This window comes from Carassius auratus, chromosome 14 (genome assembly GCF_003368295.1).
Source record: "Carassius auratus strain Wakin chromosome 14, ASM336829v1, whole genome shotgun sequence".
Classification (NCBI taxonomy): domain Eukaryota; kingdom Metazoa; phylum Chordata; class Actinopteri; order Cypriniformes; family Cyprinidae; genus Carassius; species Carassius auratus.
This window is the reverse complement of record NC_039256.1, coordinates 1,658,685-1,684,025: the sequence shown is the minus strand read 5'-3', so window position 1 is coordinate 1,684,025 and position 25,341 is coordinate 1,658,685. Positions and strand designations below refer to the sequence as shown.

General features: G+C 38.6%; 2 protein-coding genes across 9 annotated transcripts in view; one reads left to right on the top strand and one right to left on the bottom strand.

The window, feature by feature from the left end:
* LOC113113393 (THO complex subunit 2-like) overlaps positions 1-10,138 on the top strand; it is a 53,471-nt gene extending 43,333 nt beyond the window's left edge. Inside the window, exons 31-39 of one of the 5 annotated variants that reach the window (XM_026279555.1) lie at positions 896-1,257; positions 2,585-2,646; positions 3,851-3,886; positions 7,102-7,275; positions 7,383-7,449; positions 7,571-7,710; positions 9,295-9,365; positions 9,501-9,546; positions 9,648-10,138. In XM_026279555.1, coding sequence (XP_026135340.1) covers positions 896-1,257; positions 2,585-2,646; positions 3,851-3,886; positions 7,102-7,275; positions 7,383-7,449; positions 7,571-7,710; positions 9,295-9,365; positions 9,501-9,528 — 940 coding nt within the window. In that variant the 3' untranslated portion in view covers positions 9,529-9,546; positions 9,648-10,138. Of the gene's footprint in view, positions 1-895; positions 1,258-2,584; positions 2,647-3,850; positions 3,887-7,101; positions 7,276-7,382; positions 7,450-7,570; positions 7,711-9,294; positions 9,366-9,500 lie in introns of all 5 variants that reach the window. The other 4 variants (XM_026279560.1, XM_026279558.1, XM_026279559.1 and 1 more) reach the window with 4 other exon arrangements.
* A 3,746-nt stretch (positions 10,139-13,884) lies between these two features.
* gria3b (glutamate receptor, ionotropic, AMPA 3b) overlaps positions 13,885-25,341 on the bottom strand; it is a 131,798-nt gene continuing 120,341 nt past the window's right edge. The window contains exons 13-16 of one of the 4 annotated variants that reach the window (XR_003293573.1): positions 22,897-23,144; positions 21,993-22,107; positions 16,547-18,100; positions 13,885-15,265 (exon numbers count right to left, since the gene is read on the bottom strand). Coding sequence is in view for 2 of the 4 variants with exons in the window: in XM_026279553.1 (XP_026135338.1) it covers positions 16,549-16,794; positions 21,993-22,107; positions 22,897-23,144 (609 nt within the window). In the remaining 2 variants the exon portion in view is untranslated. Of the gene's footprint in view, positions 15,266-16,546; positions 18,101-21,992; positions 22,108-22,896; positions 23,145-25,341 lie in introns of those variants that run through there. The other 3 variants (XM_026279553.1, XM_026279552.1, XR_003293574.1) reach the window with 3 other exon arrangements.

Below are 25,341 nucleotides of genomic sequence, written 5' to 3'. Positions count from 1 at the left end.
CCTTTATCAAAGTCTACCTTCCTTATGAACTGTGTAATCAAATTGAACAGTGTTCCAGGCAAGAATCCTCTTACAATTCTATTAAACTGAGCAATTGCGCAGAGAAGTGTCTTGAAAGGAGCCATCTCTGAAAGGCATGGCTGTTACAACACACAGTTGCACGATGGCCCATCAAATCGGCTGTGTAAAACATCGTTTCGAAAGAAATCCTTCAATGGGAGACCGGCGAAGAAAGCTCCCATTAGTTTCCATTCAGGAATTGTGTGAATGGAATGAGATTGTAATGGATGTCTGAGTGTTTTAATGTGGTTTGGTGGGGTCAGGGAAAGTGGCGTAGTCAGGAATATGTAATGAGATGAGAGGACAGAGGGGTCACGATGTGCTCGGTTTTAATAATGAATGACTTCAGCCATAGCTCAGGGGCTTTGAGAAAACACTTTTTTTTTTTGTCCAAAAGATCAAATTCACTTTGGTTTCCACTTTTGCGAAGTATATCTTGAAGTGTCTATGATGTGTATCTTTAAAGTATAAACACTTTCTTCTTTTTCTAAAGCTACTTGCTACTTTTCACTCCATTATTTTAACATTAGATAAGAGTTTATCTAACATAACTCCTTCACCCAAAAATAGACTCTGATTCATTTGTTGCTTTAAAAAAGTCAGCGGAGTGCAATCTGTACTATTCATGAGGTTTTATAAGATCTTAAGTGGTGTTATATTACATTTTATCAGTGGTGTCAATCCAAACATCTCCAGTTTATCAGTTATTCTAGATTTCTGAATAAAAGCCATTTGCTTTGTTCTTTGTAATGGTTTCAAAGCCAAATATATATATGTGTGTGTGTGCGTGTATTTAAACAAGAAACATTTCAGCTGATCCCTAATCTCTTCACAGCACTAAAGGAAGCAAAGAGAAAGAAGATAAAGAGAAGACCACAAAGGAGAAAAAGGAGAAGAAAGACAAGAACCCAGCAAGCACTCCAGAGGCCAAAGCAGGAGGGAAGGACAAACAGAAGGAGGAGAAGCCCACTGACAGCAAGGAGAAGACCCCCAAGGCTGACAAGGACAAGAGGAAGGATGACAAGAAGGAAGAGAAGAGCAAGATCGATGGGAAATCCGCCGAAAAAGAGTGGTCCAAGGAACGCGACGTGTCCAACGACAGCAAGACTAAGGAAGGCAGCAAAGTGGAGAAGAGCGCTGGGACGGGAAGCATGAAGTCCCTCGTGCCCAGGTCTGAAGGAGTCGAGTCTGAACGGGGTGAGACGCTGTACACTTAAATATGCTTCACTACATTTCTTGGTCTTTGTTTGGGCTTCATATGAAGAGTTAATTTGCAAAAACCGACTCCATTTTCATTTGATCTTTTCAGAAATCACTTTTTTTATTGCACATTCCAAGTTATATAAACCAAACTGCAGTTGGGTTGTTTTAAGTAATAATAATTAACTTAAAATAAAAATACAGGTAATTTACAAAATTAAAGTTAATTGAAAGAATATATTTTTTTTACATATTAAACGTTTGTTTTCTAGCAAAAGCAGATAACTCCACGTTTCATGTTTTAGAGTTTAACTTTGTAATCTCCGATGACGGTGGAGATGTCTGACGAGCGTTGTTGTAATCATAAATTGTCTGGATATGATGGCATGTAATACATGGAGCTCTTCCCTCACCATTGTAACGCCATGCTTTTGCAAGACTCCGAAAACATTTCAGCTTTTATTTTCCTTTTCCGCCAAGTTCGTCGATATTATCCACCCTCGGTCATCTTTTAGTTAGCTTTGACGAAACTCCTCTCAGCTACTAGTCTTTTCAAAGTGAAATAAGCCTTGTCACCTAAAATGGACTTAACAGTTTCTAAAACAACAAGGGTGCTTGTCGGCTTCTGCAGTTAAACATGAACTCGCGATGCCTTGAAAGTGAACAAAACTAGCAGTCTCTTCGCTAGTGAGAAATGTCTTGTGTAGCCTTTAAGATGCTACATTATAGAGGCTAACTGATAAAAGCGTCAGGGCAGCGCTGACGACAACTTTTTGTGCAAACTGCGTGACCGTTATTACAGTGAACTGTGTGAAGTGATGTGGAACTGTAATGCGGTCAAGAGAGCTGCCTGGAACTACGTTCATTGCGCATTTCCCAGAAAAATAAAAATTTGAACATCTCAGAACGTTCGTCAGCCAATCAGATTCAAGCATTCAATGACCTTGTAGTATAAGTGAAGAATAATACACAGCAATTTTTTTATTTTTTTATTTTTTTTAGAAAAACGCCACAGTTTTTCCATATTTCACTATGCTCTTCCCTCAACTTTGACGGGTTGATAAATTCATCCCTGTTTAGTGAAATATGGAAAAACGGTGGTGTTTTCCTGTAAAGCGTCGTTTATCATTTTTTTCTAATTTTCTCTTTATTTTAATTAGAGACCTTAAAGGATTTTGGATTTTGTTCACCCTAAAATTTTACTTCTCTTTTGGACACTCACCCGAGTGTCTGCCTATATTGTTTAAATTGCATGCTGCAGATAAAAAAAATCTAAAGGAAAAAAGCATTTTTTTGAAGCTGAACCTGGTATTTCTTCTCTCAGCAGAGCAAAAAAGACGAAAGCTTGACGCACACTCGTCACCGTCGCACTCCTCTGCAGTTAAGGTTAGTATGGCCTGAGGAGAGCTGTGCACTTCTTTCCTCTTGTCCCCACCTGTCGGAGATCGTGTGTTTCCCGCTGGAGTTTGAGAGGAGGCCTCTGGAGCCCAGCCGTTGTAGGAGAGCAGTGGGGGGAATTTGGCATCTAATGGACTATTTTTTTTGGAGAAGTATTTTTCAATAGATGTCAGATTTTTAAGATAAATTCCCAAGGACTTGCCAAAATATTTAATTCTAGCACATGCTTAATTTTTTTTTGCTCACTTTTTTTCACACTAAGAGAATCTACTCGAGTGCCTCACAAGTTTCGTTCCTTGTCGTACACCGTACTTTTTGTAAGATTGTAAATATACGTATTTATTTTTGTAAAGCACCCACCCTCCCTTTTTGAATTATTATTTTTTTGAATCATAGCATATTACTTGCTGAGGAAGCAAAACATAAGAGAAATAAGAATCAGTCTTTTTCTTTTTTTTTTTACTTAACATCGAGACAAGAGAATGTTTCTGCTGGAAGAAATCCTGAATCACGTCGGTGACTCCTGGAGGAGCTGGAATGTTTCCCCGATCTGGGATCCCAGACAGGAATGTGCTCGTCTTCACTGCCACTGCTTGCTTTTTTTGTCCACCCTTGTTTTATTTTCCACACCCGATTCGTGGAAGGGTTTTCAACGAGACATCCGTGCAACCAGCAGACGGTTCCTTCAACATCGAGAGAAAGCCGCATCACCAGCAACTACGACAGAGAGAAAGGCAACCAGGAAAAAAAGTGTGGGCATGGCCTTCCCAGAGGGATCTGTCCATCCGTGACCAGGAATCTTGTTGCAATTGTCTATGAGTGAGACCTCATGCCAAAGTGTACATGACCTCCTTCTATTCCCTTAATTTATGAATCCTAGCTGAGTTTAGCTTGTTTTGTTATCTTCATCAACTCCCATAGTTAGTTCACAGAATGTATGCTCTATTTTAGACCAAAGATACGAGTTGAGACGTTTACCTGTGACGTTCTCCAAACACATGCAGGTTGAGCGAGTCCAGCGCAGACTAGCGTTAGGCTCCAGTAGTCCGGTCTCTGCGTCTCTAACCATGTGAAAGTTCTAGTCTTTGAAGGTCTTTGGGGATGTGTTGATTGACGGCCAGCCTCCCCCAGCCTTTCTCCTGCTGTGTGCCATCCTCTCCAGCTCATCTGTCATCTCCATTCATTCCTACAGGACAATCTCAACGACTTCAAGGACTCCGCTTCAAAGGTTTGGACCTTTTTCAATCCTTAACTCTGATTGTGTCTTTAGACCTAGTGAACTGTCTACCCAGACCATTCGGGCAATATTGGTTCACAACTTCCAAACAATGTTCAAAAAGATTGTCCATGGTGGCACAATTTGTCCAAAATGTACTTTGGTGGCCAAAAATGCAGTATAGTTAGACACCGTGCTTTAAACACTTTTGTGATACCCACAAATACTGCGGTTTGTTTCAACCCCCGCAGTGGGACCTTATGATTTCCATAATGCAGAAAATGCGTATGGAATTGTGCAATCCATAACTCTCTGAATTTGGCCAAATCTGGATTAATAAATCAAGTGACATGAAGGCCTTTTATTTGATAAAACACAAATGCAACCCCCCCCCCACGTTTTTTACGTTTTTTGATCATTTGTTTGCATTAAATTTAAACCTATGTTGTAGATGAAACTACTTTCATTGGATACGGTTTTGGTTAATGTTTTTAACGGATTAAATAGTTCTACGAATTAAGTTGACAATTAAATGTCATTTAACAATTAAGATGTAAAATGCACAATTTGTGAAAAAAACTTTGTGTTGTTGTCTAAGTTCTGAAACCTGCCTGTGATGCACAGGAATGCTGTCTATGAAGGCAGTAGGGCTGTCAAAATTATTTGAATATAGAATATTCGTTGAATTTTAAAATAAAAATCCACATTCGAATGCAAAACCGTTGCTCGACACACAGTAGCACTTCTGTTTCATCAGAAGTTTTTGTTCCCCGTCCCACTACATCTCTTGTTTTTAAATGTTCCTGTAGCTCAACTGGTAGAGCACTGCGTTAGCAAGCAAGCAAGCGCAAGGTTGGAGATTCGATTCCCCGGGAACACATGATATGTAAAAATTGATAGCCTGAATGCACTGTAAGTCGCTTTGGATAAAACCGTCTGCCAAATGCATACATTTAATTTTAATTTAATTTTTAAAATTAATTTTATTTTAATTTAAATGTGAAAAATGTATTCTGTGTGACTGACTTTCCCCTTTTTGTAGTTAACCATGCATGCATACATGATGCGGTTTTGTTTATAGTGGTTTAAGCAACTTAATTATAATTGGTTTATAAACACTTTTTTCACTTTTTTTTTTTTTTTCCAGGAATGTTTTCTTATGCTTTTAATAAATGTGCATTAGTAATATTTTGCTCAATGTGGCCTCAGGAGAGAAACCAAAAGCTTTCTTTCACCCTATAGAAATTATGCATTTTAAATTAGAATATAGTTCAATAGTAGAATATATATTAGTTTTCCAGCTATTTTGACAGCCCTGGTAGGCAGCATTCCTGCGGACGGATGCCCAGAGATGCTGTGTGGGATGGCAGCTCACTAGCCTCTTATTAATATTGTTGATATCGTCTTCCTGCAGAAACTGTCCTCACACTGTTTGTCATGAATGCGTTTGTGGATTGCAGCACGTTTTGCGCCACATGCCAGGTGTGGAGTGTTTCTAGTGGTATATCGGTCTTTAAAAAGTGCCTTTTCCCTTCAGAAGATGGCGGAATATGGCTGAATCATGCATAGCGCTCTTCTGCTCGCACATCCCTCTCCTCCTCTGCCAAGACATTTTATATTCTGCTAATGTCATTTCAGCCCAACAATATCCTCCATTCTTCCCGTGGCTACGCTCTCCTGGGCTCCTCTCTCAGTCCTCGCTGTCTGATTGGACTCCGCTCCTCTATTCTAGCTCTCCGGTCTCTTTTGAACAGCTCCTGTCAGCCGCAGGGAGATAAGTGTTTTGCAGTTTGGTCACTGAAGGATGTTTGGAAATATGCTGATGGCACCACCTGAAGAAAAGCAGTACAGCTGAATTTTGAGCAGCCTGTTATTTTATTCTCTCTCTCTCTGAAGGTCTGCTGTCAAAGTATTCCCCCACATTAACTGCAGGATCATCCAGATACGAAGGACCCTCAGTATAGATGTATTTAGCATGAGACATGAGAGCTGTTGTTTTCCTGAACCAGCAGCGTCGGGCTGTTTCTTGTAGGATAATGTGTCAGCTGTGTGTGTTTTCTTCTAATTCAGTTGTCCGTTTGGATTGTGGTGTTAAAGCGGTTTCGAACATGGGATTAATTCTGCAACCGTTCACTCTCGGAGGGTTTGTGGTGTTAATCTGATGTTGAAATACTCTTTCCAAACAGAGGTGGTGTGTGATGTTGTCTTTAACACATCGCAGGACCATGTAGAGCAATACCAGACGTGTGTTACAATAATTCATACTCCTCATACCCATTTCAGTTCTTTTAAACACAGTACTTGGTCATTAATTGACTGATTATGGTGTAATTGTAATCGGTCAGTATATTAAAGAACAAAACAAATAAGCCGAGTCAAGTAGTCTTTCAGAAATTAAAAATAAAGCACTTTTATTATTGGTTCACAAAACCAATGTATTCACATATCAGACTGAATCTGTAAGATCGGACTTTAAAGGAGGTTTCTCTCAGGGGTCAGAAGTCAGTACAGTGTCAGATCTTGGAGGAGGATTGGGGGCTACAGTAAACTGGTGAAGATGTGAAGTCCATCGCTAACCGTCTCGTTTATTCCCCCGGTATCTCTTGCTCTGTTGGATCTCAGTCTGGTTTGGTTCGTCTCCTCCTCATTTATCTTCGGATCAGTGGGAGAGTCTGAGATGGCAGTTTTCCAAACAACACAAGCACATTCTGCTGTTCGATGGCAAACAAGAATCATGTTTACTGTGTGTGTGCTTTTATGCACATGGACACATGGGCTTTTTTATTGTAATTTTTAATGACTTCATTGAAGTTACTTTATTCTGTATGTGTCATTTCCAGCTGGATCATGAATATGAGGCAAATGATCAAACGACTTAAAAATAAAAAGCACCGCAGCAAACTGTTAATGAAGCTTGTTTGAGAACATGATGTGGGACGAGGAGTTTCTGTGTCCTGGCAGCTTGTGTCGTGTTAAAGATAAAATGAGTTCCACCAGAAAATAGGTGAAATCTTTAGGTGCATTGAATGCGAGGCACGTGAAAGGGCTGCATATGTGAGTTCAGCTTTTAATCGAGTGCTTGGACTTCCAGTGGGTGTGTCTGACAGCACGGTGAGGTGTGAAGACTCATGGGAAGGCGAGTGCGACTCTAATGGGGCATGCTAATGAAGTGGCAGCGGTCCTCTGTGAGGCGTTAACCCTCTCTCATCTCTCCATCCAACCCACAGCACCATCCTAACCACAGCACAGTCCTGCCCAAGAGCAAAGAGAAGGACGAGGAGAAGAAAGAGTCTGACAAATCCAGGGACCGTTCCAATGAGAGGGAGAAAAAGGAAGAGCGGAAGGACCGGAAACGAGTAAGTGGCTCCGTCCCTGACGCGGTTAAAGGATCCGGGCACTTGGTGAGGTTCATAAAGCACACAGTTTCTCAGTTACAACATGGCCGTCTTTGAGTAAAGGGCGGTAATTAAAGGAGCGTGATGTTGATTCCCGCCGTTTCTTCGTCTAGGACTACTCAAACAGTGACCGCGAGATGAGCCAGGAAGCCAAGCGCCGCAAAGATGAAAATGGAATGAGTGAGTCGATTACACCTGTCTTTTAGACTTGTTCTGCCCTCTGCCGAGAGCAGGACAGGCGAGCTAGCGAAGCCTCAGAAAGCCCTCCTCTCACATGACTGCGCTCGCTCTCTTCACACAGGCTCCTCCAAACACAGCAAGAGCGCCAGCCCCTCCGAATCACCACACTCCAACGACAAGGACAGCAGCAAGCGCTCCAAGTCCACCAGCAAGGACAAGAGCGAACTGGCCAAACCGGAGAAGACCTCTGGAGGCAAAAAGGTTTGTGAGTGTGTTAATTAAGACGTCAAACAAAGCCCCTAAAAGTGTTCAACTCAGCTCAACTCTTCGTGTTTGTGTACTTTTTTGGTTTGTGATTTAAAACCTAAAGTATGAAAACAAAACAAAAAAAGTGTATATATAATAAAATCTTAATGAGTGACTGACCAATGTCTGGAGAGCAGAATATCGTAGTCCGTGTTAAGGGCGATCACTAGACTTTGAACGTGCAACATTTTTTCGGACGCCAATGCAGGAGCGGGATATAACCATAAAGCGTCTTATCATATTGTACTCTCTTCTCTCTCTCTCTCTCTCTATATATATATAAATACATACACACTAAGCAATAAAAAAAGTTATAAAATGAGTCCTCATTCAAATGTACCATCTGCTCCTGTTTCCATTGACACTGTGAACCATGCAGCTTCTTTTAAAATTTTTATTTTTATAATATTTTTAAAGATGTATTCTATAAAATAGGACGCTAGGCTACGGCTAAAATTAGTGCTTCCTTAATTTTTGAATTTCTGTACAGAGAGGTAATTTCTTCTACTGGTCCCATATCTTCACGTGATGCGAGTTCACCAAACTTGAACTTTGGGATGCAGCGAAATGCAAAGTTTTTTGCAGAAGCTTGCGTGTCCGGTCTGACACATTCGCATGCGTATGAATGGAAGTCAATGGTCCAAAAAGTGCAGTGTGACCGCCCCCTTAATCTCACTGTTGAACATATGAGGCGCCATTTAAAGATACATTAGGACTATAATTAAATCATTTTAATTTGGAGATTAACAATGCAACAAAAAATGCTTTTAGGTTCAAATCATCATGGACAGTGCCAACGTGTAAAGGCCTGTTCACACTGAGAACAATAACTGGAGAACAATAACTGGAGCGATTACTGGAGCTGGAGTCTGGGAACACAATGTGCACCAGCCATCTTCATAAACCTGTAGTGAGAAGGGTTATGGACAGAAGAGCAGCTTTAAGAGCTCCCTGATGTTTTAGTGAAAATTAAGAAAACACAGACGGCCACAAATATTAGTTTTGTCATATTTAGTTGAAATGTAAAATACAATTAGTTATTAATATTTTGTATTCTTATGAAAATTTGTAATATCTTACAGTGAAATAAAAGTAGTTTTTTTCTTTAGTTTTAATTGAATGTGCATGTAGTTATATAGTTTTGATCATTAGATTTTGATGCGGTTGTTCTTATAGAATTAGATTAGAATTAGACTGCCATTGCTGTAACAAATCTAATGTCCACGTCACATAAAATTGGCTTCAAAATCTAATAACATGGCTTGTGAGTATCTCAGGTTTCATGCTACATATTATTAAAATCCTTTTTGTTTGAAACATATAAATCAAATGTTTTGTTTTTAGTTAAGGAGTCTTTTACAGTTTGATGTATTTAGTGTTTTCACGAGGAGACGAACCCTGTGCCTGAAACCAAGCTTTAGAAATGATCAGCTGCAGAGAAGCCCTTATGAACTCCATCCAAACTCCACTAAAACACCCAGGATGAAACGAAACCCTTCCTGCACGTTCACTGATGCTCTCGTGTTTCTTCTGCTACAGGAGTCCAGGCATGACAAAGAGAAATCCGAAAAGAAGAGAGACAGCACTGGCGCTAAAGAAGAGAAGAAACAATATCCTTTGATGCCTTAAACACCAACGGCAGCGTGTAGAGATGAAAAGAAGTCATGCTTTTTCTGTAGAAATCAGCTTTATACAAACTCAGCTCACTGCTGTTATTTTTATTTTTTTTCCTTAACATTCATCACCCATAAATCATCAGAAAAGCACAGATAATCTATGCTGACCCTGGAGGTGAGGAAGTGCTTTAAGAGTGTTTTCGTACTCTTTTCTTAAGAGTGGAGTTAAGGGTTAAGGGAGTTGATTGATTTGCGATGTGCTTATGGATAATGCAGAAGTTTCCTGAGTGGCACTGGCTGCAGTGTTCCTGCAGGACTCATCAGCTCGGCGTCAGCATCTTAACTCCTCCTATCACCGTCTGGAAAGAGGACTCGCTTTGCCTGCATCCAAACTTCTGTTGTTTTGCCTGGAAATGTCGTCGCTCGTATTTTAATCTGCCATTTTTATTGTGATATTTTCAGTACTACACTGAAAGTTTGTTTCCTTTAATATTTAGCACAATGTGCTCCTTGCATCACAAACAGATTCAGGTTGAATTGGTGTCGCTCTCAAATGCTTGCGTTTTTATGACCTTGCTTATTACTTTATTTTCTGTTTTCTTCGCTTTTTTTTCTTTTTAAGTAAAAAAGAAAGCTCTGGTTTCCTGAATACTACTTTTCCTTTTTTTAATTCACATGTGATATTTAGACTAGGTGTTTGAAGCCGTACAAATGCTCTATTTGTATATTATGTACACAAAAATAAAATGGTTCCATGTAATAAGACATTTTCTGTTACTTTCATTTCAAATGTATGCCTCCGGATTTCCTTTGTGTGTTCAATCATGTTTTTAAATGATTTGTATGAAGAATGGCAAGCTGGATTTCTCCATAAATAAGTGGACTAAAAAGGAAACAATTCATGACTTTCCAAATGACTTCATGGAGTTTTTATCTGGCAGAATCTACAGTGTATGCTTTTTCTAAATAAAATAGTTTTATTAGTGTATCGCATGTCTCTTGTTGTTTATTTTATTTTATTTTATTGGATGCTTTGGGATTTTGCTTAACTACTACAAATAACTGCATTTATTGCACCTATTTGCTGAAGCTCCCGAACACTCGACGAGGTTTGGGCACGATTGATATCAGTGCTTCTCTGAGCTCTTCATGAGGACCTCATGAAATACTTCAAATGCACAAGATGAATTTATCAGTTCACAAACTCTACTCAACTCTCTGAATGCCGTTGCAATAGTTACAAAATATAAATGTACTTTAAAGTAAATGACAATTTATATATATATATATATATATATATTTTACTCACTGATATTATTGAATGACATGATGACATTTTAAGTGTGGTGTTTGTGCCTTGAAATCTGAGAATATCTTAAAGAGATCAGGTCAATTTTTCAATTTCAATATCTATATTATTTAATACATTTTACGAATACACTAAATCAAAGGCATAGTTCACCCAAAAATTTAAATTTGGGTTTACAAGATGTAGGTGACTTTTTTTTTTCTTCAGTAGAACACAAACATATATTTTTAACTCAAACCGTTGCAGTCTGTCAGTCTTATAATGGAAGTGGATGGGAATCAATTAAATCCTGCGGCTCGTGACTGTACACAGATGCGTACAGACATGAAACGATCGGTCTGTGCAAGAAACCGAACCGTGTTTGTTTTTTTTGTTGTTTTTTTACACCACTGATTCACCGCAATGTCCGAATTGTCCTGAGTGTGTTCTCAAAAGCCACATGTGAGATGTCTTTTCTTGTTCTTGCTTTAGGTGCATCACAGACTTAGAAGTGCTTTACCAGCACCGATCTCTCAAATGGACCATTGACACTATCTACAATCTCAATTAGGAGTGTCCATGGTCCCTTTGTGCGATAGGTGGCGCTCAGGACAGTTCGGACATTGTGGTGAATCAGAGTTAAAAAATGATATAAATAGGGTACACTTGCTGCCCTTTTAATCACTACACAAAAACTTGATGCTGAAATGAAGTGAATTTTCACATTTATTTTGCTTGTGTAGTAAAATCTCATAAATTAATAATAGCCATGAGTAGTTTATATTTTCCACAATTAGCTCATAAACATAAGGTGCATTTTTTGTCTGTACCCACATTAATACTCTTAATACTCTAAACTATTTATTGTAAATTTAATGAATTACAGTTTTAAAAAATAATGAAAAAAAAAAACTGATTTAATTGCTTTAATTCAGATTTACTTAAAATAGGAACAAATATTTAAATATAGCAAAAAGTAGCTACATTACAGAATAATAATACACTCCTGTATATTCTATAACCCTAATCCTAAACATACGCATCACTCACTTTCTGCATTTACATTTTCAATCATTCTGTATGATTTGTAAGCTTGTTTTATCATGGGGACCCCAAAAATATTTCCTATACAGGTAGAATTTACTGGTATTACTATACTTGTGGGGACATTTGGTAATGTTGGTAATACCAATACACAAACACACAGCCTCTGAATATGCATTTTATTTTCTATGACTGAACTGTTATTATATACATAGCAACCTAAAAGGTGTATCAACTGTACCCACTTTACCACCTTGTATATTTCACAAAATGCTATGTAATCCTTTTAACATGTGACTGTATTCTATTATCATTACAGTGTACAACTAAACAGCATGTGACATACACTGTCTCAACCGTACCCCACTGACATGCTCGCACATTTCTCAAAACTATGAAAAGAACTTACATTTCACAATGTCTTAAAATAGGTATACTTTTAGAGCACAGTGTAACGTGTGCAATGATATATGTTAAGTTTAACAATCATAAAAGATTAAATAAGCTATTCATTGTGGAAGGGACGTGGTGAAAAGAAAACCTCACCTTGACAAAAAAAAAAAAAAAAATTGTAGATATCTTCGAAGTGGAAAGACACACACATTTCAAGTTTCCCACAATCAAAGAGAAAACTAATACGATTGGAGAAAAAAATATCAAGGCTCAGAGTTCTTCAATACTCAAGTTAAGGGTGTTTCAACTGTACATGTCTCAAATGTACTCTACTGTTCAGTTTCTTACACAGACCGATCGTTTCGTATTTTTACACATCTGTGTACCACCACGAGCCGCAGGGTTTAATTTAGTTTTGTTTGTGTATTTTTTTTTTTTTGACTCTCAAAGCCGTGATTCCCATCCACCTCAATTATAAGATTGACAGACTACAACGGTTTGAGTTAAAAATCTCTGTTTGTGTTCTACTGCAAAAAAAATTCACCTACATCTTGGCTAACCGGTGGGGGGGGGCAGATAAACATTTTTGGGTGAACTATGCCTTTAATTTTGAATAGTAACAATTTCATTTAGGCAACAAATGTGAGGCTGTGCTGTTCTGAGTGTCTTCAATGCTAAAAGCCTTTGGATTTAAAAGTGTTCGAACTCTTATCTCTCTGTCTGTCTCTCTATCTGTCTGTCAATCTATTTGTCCGTCTATCTATCTGTCTATCTATCTGTCTTATTTGTCCGTCCGTCCATCTGTCTCTATCTATTTGTCCATCCGTCTGTCTTTATCTATCTGTCTGTCCGTCTATCTGTCCGTCTATCAATTTGTCTGTCTGTCTGTCTATTTTTCTATCTCTCCATTTGTCTGTCTATTTTTCTGTCTGTCTGTCTATTTGTCTTCCGTCTCTCCGTCTGTCTCTGTCTGTCTGTCTGTCTCTCTCTCTCCGTCTGTTTCTATCTTTCTGTCTCTCTCTCTCCGTCTGTCTGTCTCTATCTATTTGTCTGTCTGTCTCTATCTATTTTTCCGTCCGTCCGTCTGTCTCTATCTGTCTGTCTATCTATTTGTCTGTCCATCTCTCCGTCTGTGTCTGTCTGTCTTTTTTCTGTCTGTCCCTCTGTCTATCTATCTGTCTATCTATTTGTCTGTCCGTCCGTCCGTCTGTCTCTATCTATTTGTCCGTCTGTCTGTCTTTATCTATCTGTCTGTCCGTCTATCTATTTGTCTTTCGGTCTATTTGTCCGTCTCTCCGTCTGTCTCTGTCTGTCTGTCTCTCTCTCTCCGTCTAACTGTCTCTCTCTCTCCGTCTAACTGTCTCTATCTTTCTGTCTTTCTCTCTCCGTCTGTCTGTCTGTGTATCTATTTGTCTGTCTGTCTCTATCTATTTTTCCGTCCATCCATCTGTCTCTATCTATCTGTCTGTCTGTCTATTTTTCTGTCTGTCCATCTGTCTGTCTGTTTGTCATGTCCGTCTGTCTCTCTCTCTCTCTCTCTCTCTGTCTGTCTGTCTGTCTCTGTCTTGTCTCTCTCTGCCTGTCTGTCTATCTTGACTCCATCTATACATAAATTATAACATTTTATACCTCCTTTGTCTTTAAGTAGTAAAAGTTTTGTGCAGGTACAGAGTGTCATTCTTTATAAATTCAGTGGTTTCTTTGTATTCCACAAAGTTATCTCAACACTCATGCTTTGCGGATCACAGATTCATTGTGTGCATTAAAAAGCCCCCACACATTCTTCCATTCAGTTTTTTTTTTTCTTTTTTATTTACAAAATGTATTAAAATTCCTTGTACAAGGCCTCACTATCAGGGCTCGGGGAACAACAGTCATGCATGCACGTCTCTGGGTCACGTCCTCTGGGCTGAAGTGCTGTTTCACAGGTCAGGAACAGGTCGAAATATGAAAGCTGAACCCCACTTTCTACCGACCCTCTAGAATCTAATGGAAGTCGTGGGGCTTGACATGACAATCACAAGTTTTCACATGCAGATAGAAAATTTGGGAATTCAGTCACTCGCTTGGGAATCCTTCACTAGAAATGTACAGATTTGTGTTCCACACTGTAGTCTTTTAAAAGCTTTTCGTTATAAAACGATCTGTCCATGGTCACAGGATGGGCCGCATCCTCGGTCCCGTGGAGTCACAGTTGGTTTTCTCTCCAACACAAAAATGTCACTGTAAATGTGCTAGTTTCCCGTTAGCTCCTTTTATAAATCTACTGTAAATGTTATTAATCCTAGTCTCGTTTGCTAAATAATTCACCAAACACTAATAATGCTCGTCAAATAAAAGCTTGATTTTATGTGCGAATTATATTTGGAAAAACGTGAGGTAATCAAATACCACATTGTAAAAGCCATGTCCTTTTGTGAGTTGCAGTTTATCTACATTAATGCGATCTGAATTATAGCTTCAGTTTCTTGTACAGTATGCTGTGATAACTACAAAAGGTTGTGTCTGTAAGCACATGTGTGTGTGAATGAAGTCGTGTGGCGATTTTTGGTTTTGTAAAACTCGCGTGTGAGAACACCATTATTGAATGTCAAATGGGGTTTAGCTATAGCTTCTGAACTTCCAGCTGAACTTCTGAGAAATATAGATCAGACAAAAGAAAAGCACGTGATATGCTGCAACATATCTGACCGACTCACAGATCCTGATCTGGAATTGAACCAGTTCATGATCTGATCAATGAATACACTGATTGAACAAGTGTGAAAGCAAATTTACAGTATTACAAGCGTTTGCTCGAACTCCGGGTTCCACAAAGTCCAGAGAAGACGTCTCGAGTCAGATTGGCTCATTCGGTGTGCTAAGATCGCAAGTGATGGCTTTATTTCTCGCTGTCCATGGAGTTTTTTTTATTTCACAGGGATGATGATGATGGCATTCTGTGGGTTGAGTGATTGGAGTGATGCAATGCTTCAGCCAGGAATTTGCATCAGTGTGATACTCTGAATATTCCATAAGGCACTGAAGAAATCGATTCCAATTCTTGCGCCGGTCCGTGCAGGAGCGTGCTGTGTCGGCTGGAGCTGATGTGTATGGAGAGAGGGGGCGATCCCTCCTGAAGATCCAGCCGCCTCTGTGAGGTGTCACACCACGCTGTCAGACTGCCGTCCTGCACACACACACACACACACACACACATCAGAGAGTATGCACAAGAGAGAATGTTACGCAGTGGGAAAATAAAGTTTGTTTTTTAGCTGATTCTACAGTGTAGTATCGTCTATCCTCTGATCTCTTCAGCTGCGGTGAAATGTCACAGTAAATCTTAAAACATTTTTAATGCAACAAGATCAGAACATTGAGGAATGATGTACTTGAAAAATCTATGAGGTATTTATTTGATGCATTACAACACAGACTGCTGAGAATAACTCCTGCCAAGAACACATCTCATATTTCAAAATCTAAAGAAAGACGTTGTGCATAGAATTAAACGAATGTTTATGTATGTATTTTTCTCCAATTAGCAACTCAATATTTTCACCTCATAGTAATGCAAATTTGTTATTAAAATCATAAACTTAACAATCTTTTTCTTTTTTTTTTAAGCCATTCACTTACAAATTGAATAGTGACTTTTCATTGTTGCAAACTTTTACTTCTGATAAATGCTGTTCTTTTGAACTTTCTGTTAATCAAATAATCCAGGGTGGAAATACATACAGTATATCATGGTTTCCAAAAAAAGTGATTTCAATATTGATATTAAGAAATGTTTATTGAACAACAAATCATATTTCTAATATACAGAGTAATGGCTGCTGAAAATTCAGCTTCGCTTCACAGGAATAAATTACATTTTAAAATATGTTAACAGTAATTAAACTTTTTTGAATTTATAAGTAAAACTCTCTCTCTCTCTCTCTCTCTCTATATATATATATATATATATATATGCATTTATATATGGTTGTATGTATGAGTCCCCCACCCCACAAAACAAACAGTGTAAGTGAAATATGACCAAGATCCAAAAAAAAAAACCTGCCCAAATATGTTGTGATGTGATATAATTCGATACTTTAACTGATAAAAACAACAGATCTGTTTATATAGTCTCCAGCTGTCCTATTTCTACTGTATTGGTTTGGTTTTCCAAATATTTTCTCTGGCCAAATGATACACATGTAGAACATGGATATATCTCTGACTGTTTTCTGCCCGAGTACAATTATAAAGAGAATGTGTTTCCAGCACAATCTGACTGATGCAACCGTTTGAAAACAAGCCAGCGTTTGGACAAAATCAGCCGGAACGCTGCTGCACTTTTCCATTGATTTGATTATCTGGAATTAATGACAAACACAGTCTCCAGCTTTGGCGCGCACACACACACACACACACACACACACACACACACACACTCACTCACTCACAGTAGAGGCATTACCATTAGATCTTTACGCTCTCTGTTCCGTACACGTTGTAGCCTTCTCGGTACGTGGCGAAGTTTTGGGTGTTGGCTGGCGGGGCTGGCTTATAGTTTTGGGTGTTCTTTTCAAGTTTCAACCGTTTGGCTTCTGCACGTGATTTGTAACAGAACTCTATCAAAGCCACCATCATGGCCAGCCCTAGTCCACCCACCAGAATATAGAAGACGCCAGCAACATTGCTCAGGCTCAGTGCACTTGTCTTGTCCTAAGAGAAGCGAGGGACATAGTTAGCATATCTTACAGTAGCAATCCTGACACAAAACACACTATCCTGTACAACTCCTCACATGTTCTATCAAGCAGGACTACTGGCTATAAATGACATTTCTACCGCTAGCAGAGGAATCTAGATTCCAATGGAGAGATTAAAGCCAAAATATCCATCTGTGTCTAGACGTCTAGCTCAATGTCATTTAAAGACAAATGAGACAATTAGGACCATAACTGGTGAATGTAGATGGTTTCTCTAACCTGATCTTCTCATTGGCTTCTTCATGTATCTGAGGAAGCTGGTCAGTTACATACAGGTCAGACCTCTAACTTAATAACCTTACTGCCTTTCCATTATTAAACCTTCAAATTCATATTTTGACATATTTTCTACACCAGAGTACTGAATTTAAGAATCAGAATGAACCATTCTGCTGCAGTTTACCCCCCAAACTTGTCCATTAAAAATTTGTCCATTAGTATTACACTATTTGCCGTTTTTATCTAGCTTGTTTTATACAGCGGCCGTTTAACTGCTGCATTTTTACTATTCAGTTTTGTCTGTTACTACAAATCACCTTCACATCATAAGACTAGTCGACCTTCGCTTGTCTAAAGAAACTTGCATCGAAACTCTTTGTCACAATGAGAAATGGCATTTGTGGATAACTGATATATGAGGTTCAATAAATGAACAAGTCTTTTTTTCTTGGGTAATAGACAAATAAGTAACAACACTAATACATCAAATTTTAAATTCGAAGTTTGGTGAATAAGAACTGCAGCATAATGGTTATTGAGTCATGTGTAAATAAGCAAGAAAGACAATTGATATGCAGAAATTAATCTAATCAGGCGATCAATTTGCACTTTTAACTAAATCCCCATTAGATTTATCATTACAGCTTAATCTGAGGGCATTCACTGGACGAAATACTGAAGAAGAAAAACAACAACAACAGAAACATATGTCTCATAAGTATCCCTTTGCTGATTATTGGAAATGATGGGGAATCGTGCAAAACTCTAGGCCACACGTCCTTATGGTTTCCTTATATGTGGCCACAATTAAATCTACTACACATGGGTTAAATCAAGATATTGACTATTGGTTTGTTCCTTGCATATGAACAATATGTCAAAATGCACTTTTTGGAATCAGTACAAAAGACCTGCAGCGACTGACCTTACTTCCCGAGTCCTTGGTTCCACATTCACCCTTATCGTACCACCATTTGTTTTTCAGCTTGGCTAAGATGCCTTGTTCACTGAGTTTCAATACTGCAAGGTTTACAGGAGTTCTTCACGTGGGAAATAACATAAATAACATTATATTATGTTATTTTATGTTATTCAAGTCTTAACTACTTCATACTTTACAAAGCGATAAAGCAGGGCTCCTGGCCATAATCAACACACATGTGGCAGGCATTCTGACTAGTACCTTCCATTCACCAGGGCTAAGCTAGTGTGCCAGGACCTACCCGTATCGCTTTGAGTAATCGGCATACACTGTTAAGAGAAGAACGGGCAGGTTTCTGCGAGGCTATAAAAGCAGAGAAGGGTCTTGGTTAATTTGAGCATCTGAGAATGTGGATCTCCACTGGAACCCTGGACTGACTGACAGACCAACGAAAATGACCAGTAGTATTTTGCTCAGGCTGAGGAGAGTGGACGCTAGGACTCTGTGAACGGATTACAGGCGGAGAGTACAGAGAAACCAAACAAGCAAACACACATACAGAAGTAAACAAGACCGTACACAGATCAGTCAAAGCATTTGCAAAGTAAAACACTGTTTTACCTGGGTGTCTATCCATGCTACGTCAGAGGCTAGTCTTGCTAATCAGTAGATGCGGTTAATGTAAATGACATTAGCATTAGCGGCTAATGAAGCAGTGACTATATTGTAAATAAACAATCATCGATGAGGGGTCAGAGTGTGATGTTGTGGCCATTTTGGGTAGTGCCCTTCAATTATATTCAGTTAGCGTAATGCTAACCATTAAATTCAACATGAAATAAAAAATTATCCTATTTAATTTCTTAATACACATGCATGCCTTATTATACTCAGTTTTACAAATAAAAACAGCATTTGCTGGATAGGTACATTTTGAAGCATAGCTGCTGGTTTGAGCTGGTCCTGAGCAGCAGCAATACTTCAAAACATACCTGTCCAGCAAATGCGGTTTTTATTTTACAGGAAGACACCATTTTAGTCTGTCTGCTTCAAAAGAACACATTTAATTCAGTGTGTTGACTGCCATTATCTTGTAATCGTGTGTAACATTTACTTGCAATTTATGTCTCAAAATAAATCACTACGCAATTGTCCAGTGTTTCTCAGCATTTTTCCATAATATCCATTCAGTTCATGTTTAATGATATAGTCCCATTTTTTTTTCTTGTAAAATATCATATTTTAACTGCAAGTCACATGTTGCGATTATCATTTCATGTTGACTTTTTTTTTTTTTGCTAGAGAATGCCACTTTTTTCTAGGATGTAATGTAAACCTCTAAAACTTAATTCATTTTTGGTTTTACTATAATCGAAAGCCATGCCATCACTCGTCTAGACATAATTAGTCACTTAAATGTTCTTTACACTTCTCGTAGCTGCTGCTGATTTAGCTATGTGATCCTAACATTTATTTTAGCTTGGGGAGAGACATTGATTAACAATGTAATTATCCTCGGAGCGTTTGGAGCGACTGGAGTGGGACACCTATCAGCAGCGAGGATGGCAGCAGGCTGCCAAGGGCCGAGAGGAGAACGGGTTGTGTGACTCATGATGTCTGTTTGTCGCAGGTGGCTTAATGTGGATTTCTCTCTTGTTTTTCTCTCTTTTTGTTGTGTTTTCCCACAGCTGGCTGTGCGGCTGGGTCCAGACGTGCCACTGCAGTCTCGCTGCATTAGATCATTAGAGCTAGCCCATCCACTGCGTGTCGACTAATGGAGCTTCAAATCACTGCAAACTGCAAAAACAGAGAGCTGGAACAAAGAAGGTGATTATGAAAGCTCACATAACCTTTCACCTTCATCCACAGGCAGGGGGCACAATGCTTTTGTTTGTACTGAAAACCTGCTTTCTAACAACTAGCACAGACATTATTAGAGAGGCCTCATTTTCAGGAAATAGGAAACTATGAAACCAAAACTGGTTCATTAGTGCACTGTATTCTAAATAATAATAATAATAACAATAATAATAAGTCAAAATATAATGACTTGCTCCTCCTCAGAAACAGTTTTTGCATTTGATTGGTGTCACTTAAGCAATACTAGTTATGTGAGCATTTTTATGCCTTTTTCCAATCCAGGCTCATTGTAAAATTGTGCATTAAATTCAGGTTTATCCAAAACAGTCAAGCGTGAGTCTGGCAATGCTTTGGTTGATGTACGTATCAAAAGCGAAACATCGGCCGAATGATGCTAAAAGGTTAAAGTTCTAACGTGTTTAAACTAATGAACCACCTACACTAAACCTGAACCTAAACCTAACCAATAGTCTGATACTGTATTAGTTTATAAATCATGCAATTTATTTATGTCATACATTAATATTGTGCATTAAAAAAAATCCACCATAATCATAATAGTTTTATTGCTACTAATATTAATTTCAGCTGGAAAATGCATTAATTTGTAATTATAGGTACATTTCTGGAGGCATGTTACTTCAGTAAACCTGGGTTGCCTTTTTGTCTTCTGAGTGATTTCTAAAGTCTTAGTATGCAACAGTCAGTGCAGTTAGCTTGCATCCTTGTATTCTTATTGAACAAATAAACAATAATCCTCACAAAATGTCATCCAGAAATGTCACATTATGGAATTACATTGGGTTGCGAAAGCCATTTCAAGTTGACTTTAAATCAAATGAAAAATCTTCCCCAAAAATGAGATAAAAAAATATTCCAGCACTACCAAAATCAAGTATATTTTTAAGTGGTGAAAAAGCTAGCATTTACAATCCTTGATGTTATGCAAATGTACACTGACGTATTATGGTGGAGCTCAAGACATTTCAGTTAAATTGAAAGGCTTTTAGTGGTTTCATAAATCCTTTTCACATGTCGAGAAAATTGATGCTTTATATTACATTTATTACACAAACTACATCCGTGCACTACTTCGGCAAACTCTGAAGGTCCTGAAAATGAGGCTTTTAATGTTGTCTAAAGTCTGGGACACACATGAAAAAGCACTGTTAGCCCTCATCACGTGTGTCCCCATTTGAACCATTATTCTCAAAACAAACAACAAGAACAGTTCCATATAAAAGTGATCTTGCCTTTCTGAATGCTGTGAATTGAACTGGAAAGTCTAAGGGTAGCAAATCAGTTAATCTTCACCTCCACATGAGTACAAAATAAGGGCTGGACTGGGCCCAACACGTCCCACGTATGCCCTGCTGTGTGGGTTAACATCGGCCTCGTGGAGGGAGGACAAATAGCCAGGATCAAATGAAGTGATGGATTTCGTGTGGAGATGAGAATGCTCATGTATGGGTGCTATTCTTAGCCTCTCAAGCCTCAGATCCCACTGTTTGTGTCAGTGTTTTACCCGTCCTGATCTACATGGTTTATTAGTCCTGTCAGACGAGAAAGTTCTTGAACGTTACAATGATTCGTCCTGACATAGTTCTCCTAAGGAGTTTACAACTAAAAACATTGCTTTGATTAATGATTAATTTAAGGCGGACTTTACACTTTCCCCTTTTCTTAACTTCTATTAAATTATAAATGGTAAAAACTATAAGAAGACTAGGTTACCGTTCGTGGACAGCTGCCTGGCAGAAGCAAAGCGAGAAGGCAATCTCGAGTCCCTCTTTACTGTCTGCCAGGCCATTCCTAAAACACAAACCGTTCACCAGTCTTCAGCGCTAATATCGCTAATTACACAGCTCCAGCTGCTAACCAAACAGCATCGCTAACATCTGTGTGTGAACGCTACACTAAAGTGAAGAAAACCCCCGGACTTCTCCTCAGTAGGACAAAATCATACTGGTGATTTTCTCTCCTCCGTTAGCCAAGTCAGGGTTCTGTTTTAGCTCTCAGATCATGTGGGATCACTGAAAGGATGCTTGTTTTTTTGTTTGTTGGTTGTTTGGTTTGACTCGGTTCAGGGATAACAGGCTTGCCGATTACTCTGCACTATGGTACCCGATTTCGGTGACATTGAGGCTGACCTTGGAGTCACCTCCCCCGCTGCCGCACTCTCCCTTGTCGTACCACCATTTGTTTTTCAATTTGTCCAACAGGCCTTGCTCATTCAGTTTTAAAACTGCCAGGTTAACAGCATTTCTTGAAACAATAAAACATAACTTGTAAGAAAATGCACAGGTCTGTGAGCAATCTACTGCATTAGCATAGTAGTAGTAATGGTAACGTTACTAAATACGGTGAGCTACTACTACTGAGAGTCAATTATAGCAGTAATCAGAATGGTTGAAAGAGCACAATTTGGTTAAGAATTTGACGAATATGAAGGTAAGAGATGCTCAGAGCAAAGAAAGTGTTAAATATTCAAGGTGGCATGGAGGGTTACGCTGTTTCAAACTGAAGTGTGCGGGATGGGGACATTGTCATTGAGAAGAAAAGTAACAACAACAAACATCATGCAATTAACATTCGTCACAAGTGACAGCGCAGCTTTTACAGGCTAAATTGAAAAACCGTTGAACTGTTAAATTAAAAGTGACAACACGACAGTCAGGAAGGACAGCCACACGAGACAGCGAGAGAAAGATCGAAGGACAAAAAAGACAGAAGAGAGACGGGAAGGGACGCACACACACACACACAAATGAGAAATGATTGCTAAAAATTAGCCACTGATAAGTCTTGAAATCAAAAATAACTGGTTGAAAAACTGGAAAAGAAGACAAACATTTAAAGAAGAGAGAATTGATCAGAAGCATCATTGTGAATCAAATAACATTCATAATGCATTATACCTTTACCTCTTTGTCATAATAGGGGGATTGGGGGAGGGAGGGAGGGAGGGAGGGAGGAGGAAATGACAACACAGGACATCAGGGTAGGTGGAATACTATAACAACATGGAGAATATTGTTATATTATTCCACCCACCTTAATGCTGAGCCTTTGGGGGTGGCCACACCATAGCCCTTAGAGTCCAGATTGCCGCCCACTTTCATGGTGTCGCAGGGCTTCCTCTGCTCAATGTATTCGTTCATGGTGGATTCGAGAAGAAAGGCGAATTTGCCCTTCGACTTTCGTACCCGTGCCACCCCGTCGGGCGTGGTCTTGGCGAAGACGGAGGGCTCGGCCGATTTCATGTACGACCACATTTTTTCATACACTGCTATTTTGGAACGCTGTGCAAAGGAGACAAGAAAAAAAGACATACGGTCGTATATCACTATCCAAGAAGTGCACAAAGATTGCATTTACTCGTCATGTCTTACATAACTTAATAAGCAAAAAATTATACAGAATTACAGAGATTGTGCATTTAGTTGACAATAAGATGACACTGACTAGTAGATTAGTTCTACCACTGTTGGGAAAAGTTACTTTTAAAAGTATGCATTACAATACTGCGTTATTCCATAAAAAAATAATAAATAATAATAATTATTTTGTTTTTTAGTTACTTTTGGATTACTTTTGGCACCCGGACTGGGATTGATTATATATATACCTCTCTCAGCACTGGACAGGAAAGATGAATGGGAAAACAAAGTAGCTTATTTGAAAAACTAACTAATGAGTTACTTTGCTTGCTTAAAAAAATTAATCTGATTACATAGCTCATATTACTTTTAAAGTGTTACCCCCAAAACTATTGATCAAATTCAGCTTTTTATGTCTGTGAACAACAGGAAGATGTTTAGTAGATCCACAAACTGTGACCCAGTGTTTGTACTTGTATTAGTGGTGTATTCTAAACAAACAAACAAAAAAATTCAATTTGCAATTGTGTGAATGTAAAAGAAGCGATTGCTCTGCATTCTCAATGTATTCCATCCACCCTCCTTGTCTGAATATTGTCTACCTTTCCAGCCTCTGGTGTTTCTAGTAAAATGTGCATATTGTTCAAGCTGTTAATGTAATGTTAAACCTATGAAAATGGCTTGACAATAGCTTAAAAATGAGGCACTGCCTCACCTGTCAAAGTTTATTGAGTGGGTATTTGACTATAGTTTACTAATATGATAACAGGTGGGTATTAATATGCTACACACAGCTTCAGATCGTGATGAAGTTCAGAGAGCTTTTTGTCCAGAAAATGATAAGATCACTCATACATCGAAATATTTTAAGCAGATTAGCACTGACTTATTGAATTATCTAGACTGATGTTAGCATTCAGCACAAGAAAAAATAAATAAATAATATATGTATATATATATATATTGCAAACCACTTGAAGGAACCAAGTGTCTCCCTGAAGCTGCCAGAAACATATGTTGCTTTATATTTGACTTATATTAACACTCTCACACCATCACTGATGAAGCTCACTTACTAGTCCACTCTTTTCCTGAATCAAACTCTTAGTTTTCTTTAAAGAGAGCATAACACAGTTTCTGCCAGTCTCATGTTAATCTTGAGTACCTACTGAGTTATTACTATTGCATCCTTCATATCTCTGAAGAGTCTTTATTTTTATCAGATTTATTAAAGATAGATGATGCAGCTTTACCGTCAAGCTCCTAGAGGCCTGCAGTGGGCGGAGCTAAAGACTCATGAGCATTCAAAGCTTGTGTGTAACGATTGTCTGCAAGCTATGGCATCGGCATTAATAAAACAGGTTTATTGACTTAAATTTAGTTTCACTTGTTTATAAAACATTTGTCACTGAAATGCTGGGGGGAAAAAAAACAAATGCGCTTGCACAACTCTTGATGCTTCCCCGGAGATACAAACTGCATCCACTTTTCCCTTAATGCTGGGTTCTTTGGGAAACATAAAATAATATTAGACCTCCCCTTTAAATAAATAGTTTAAGTTGGAGCTAAAAACCTTGTGGGCAGCACTCCAATATTTAATAATCCCGTTCCCCCCTCTCCATCCTGTGCTTCCATGTCTGATTAAGCTGTCCTATCCAATTAAGTATATAACTTCAAAAAGTATTTTAATAGCATTTATACAGAGGTATCTGTTTTTAAAGTAGTAGAGTTTCAAAAAGGCCAAATATTCAATACTAAAACTGCAAAATTATTCAATGCATCATGGGGAACATAAATAATGCCAACATATGCCAACACAGACAACTGCATCAGCAAAAAAGTCACAGCGGTTTCCTTCCAGAACTCCAAGAGGAACAGATGGACACTTTATAGGATTGTTGCTAAATGACACAATAATAGAGCTTTAAAAATCACCAAAGAACCAAGGAAGTTTATGGCAGGGCTGTTATTCAGAAAGCACTTGTGTTCAGTGCCAAGACATGAGGAAAAACACATCTGCTGGATGGAGAATTAAACCTGGCAGCTGAAAGCAAATTGTCCAGTGGCATTGCTTACATCTGGGCTGGTTTATGTTTGAATAAAGTCAAAGCCCGCTGTA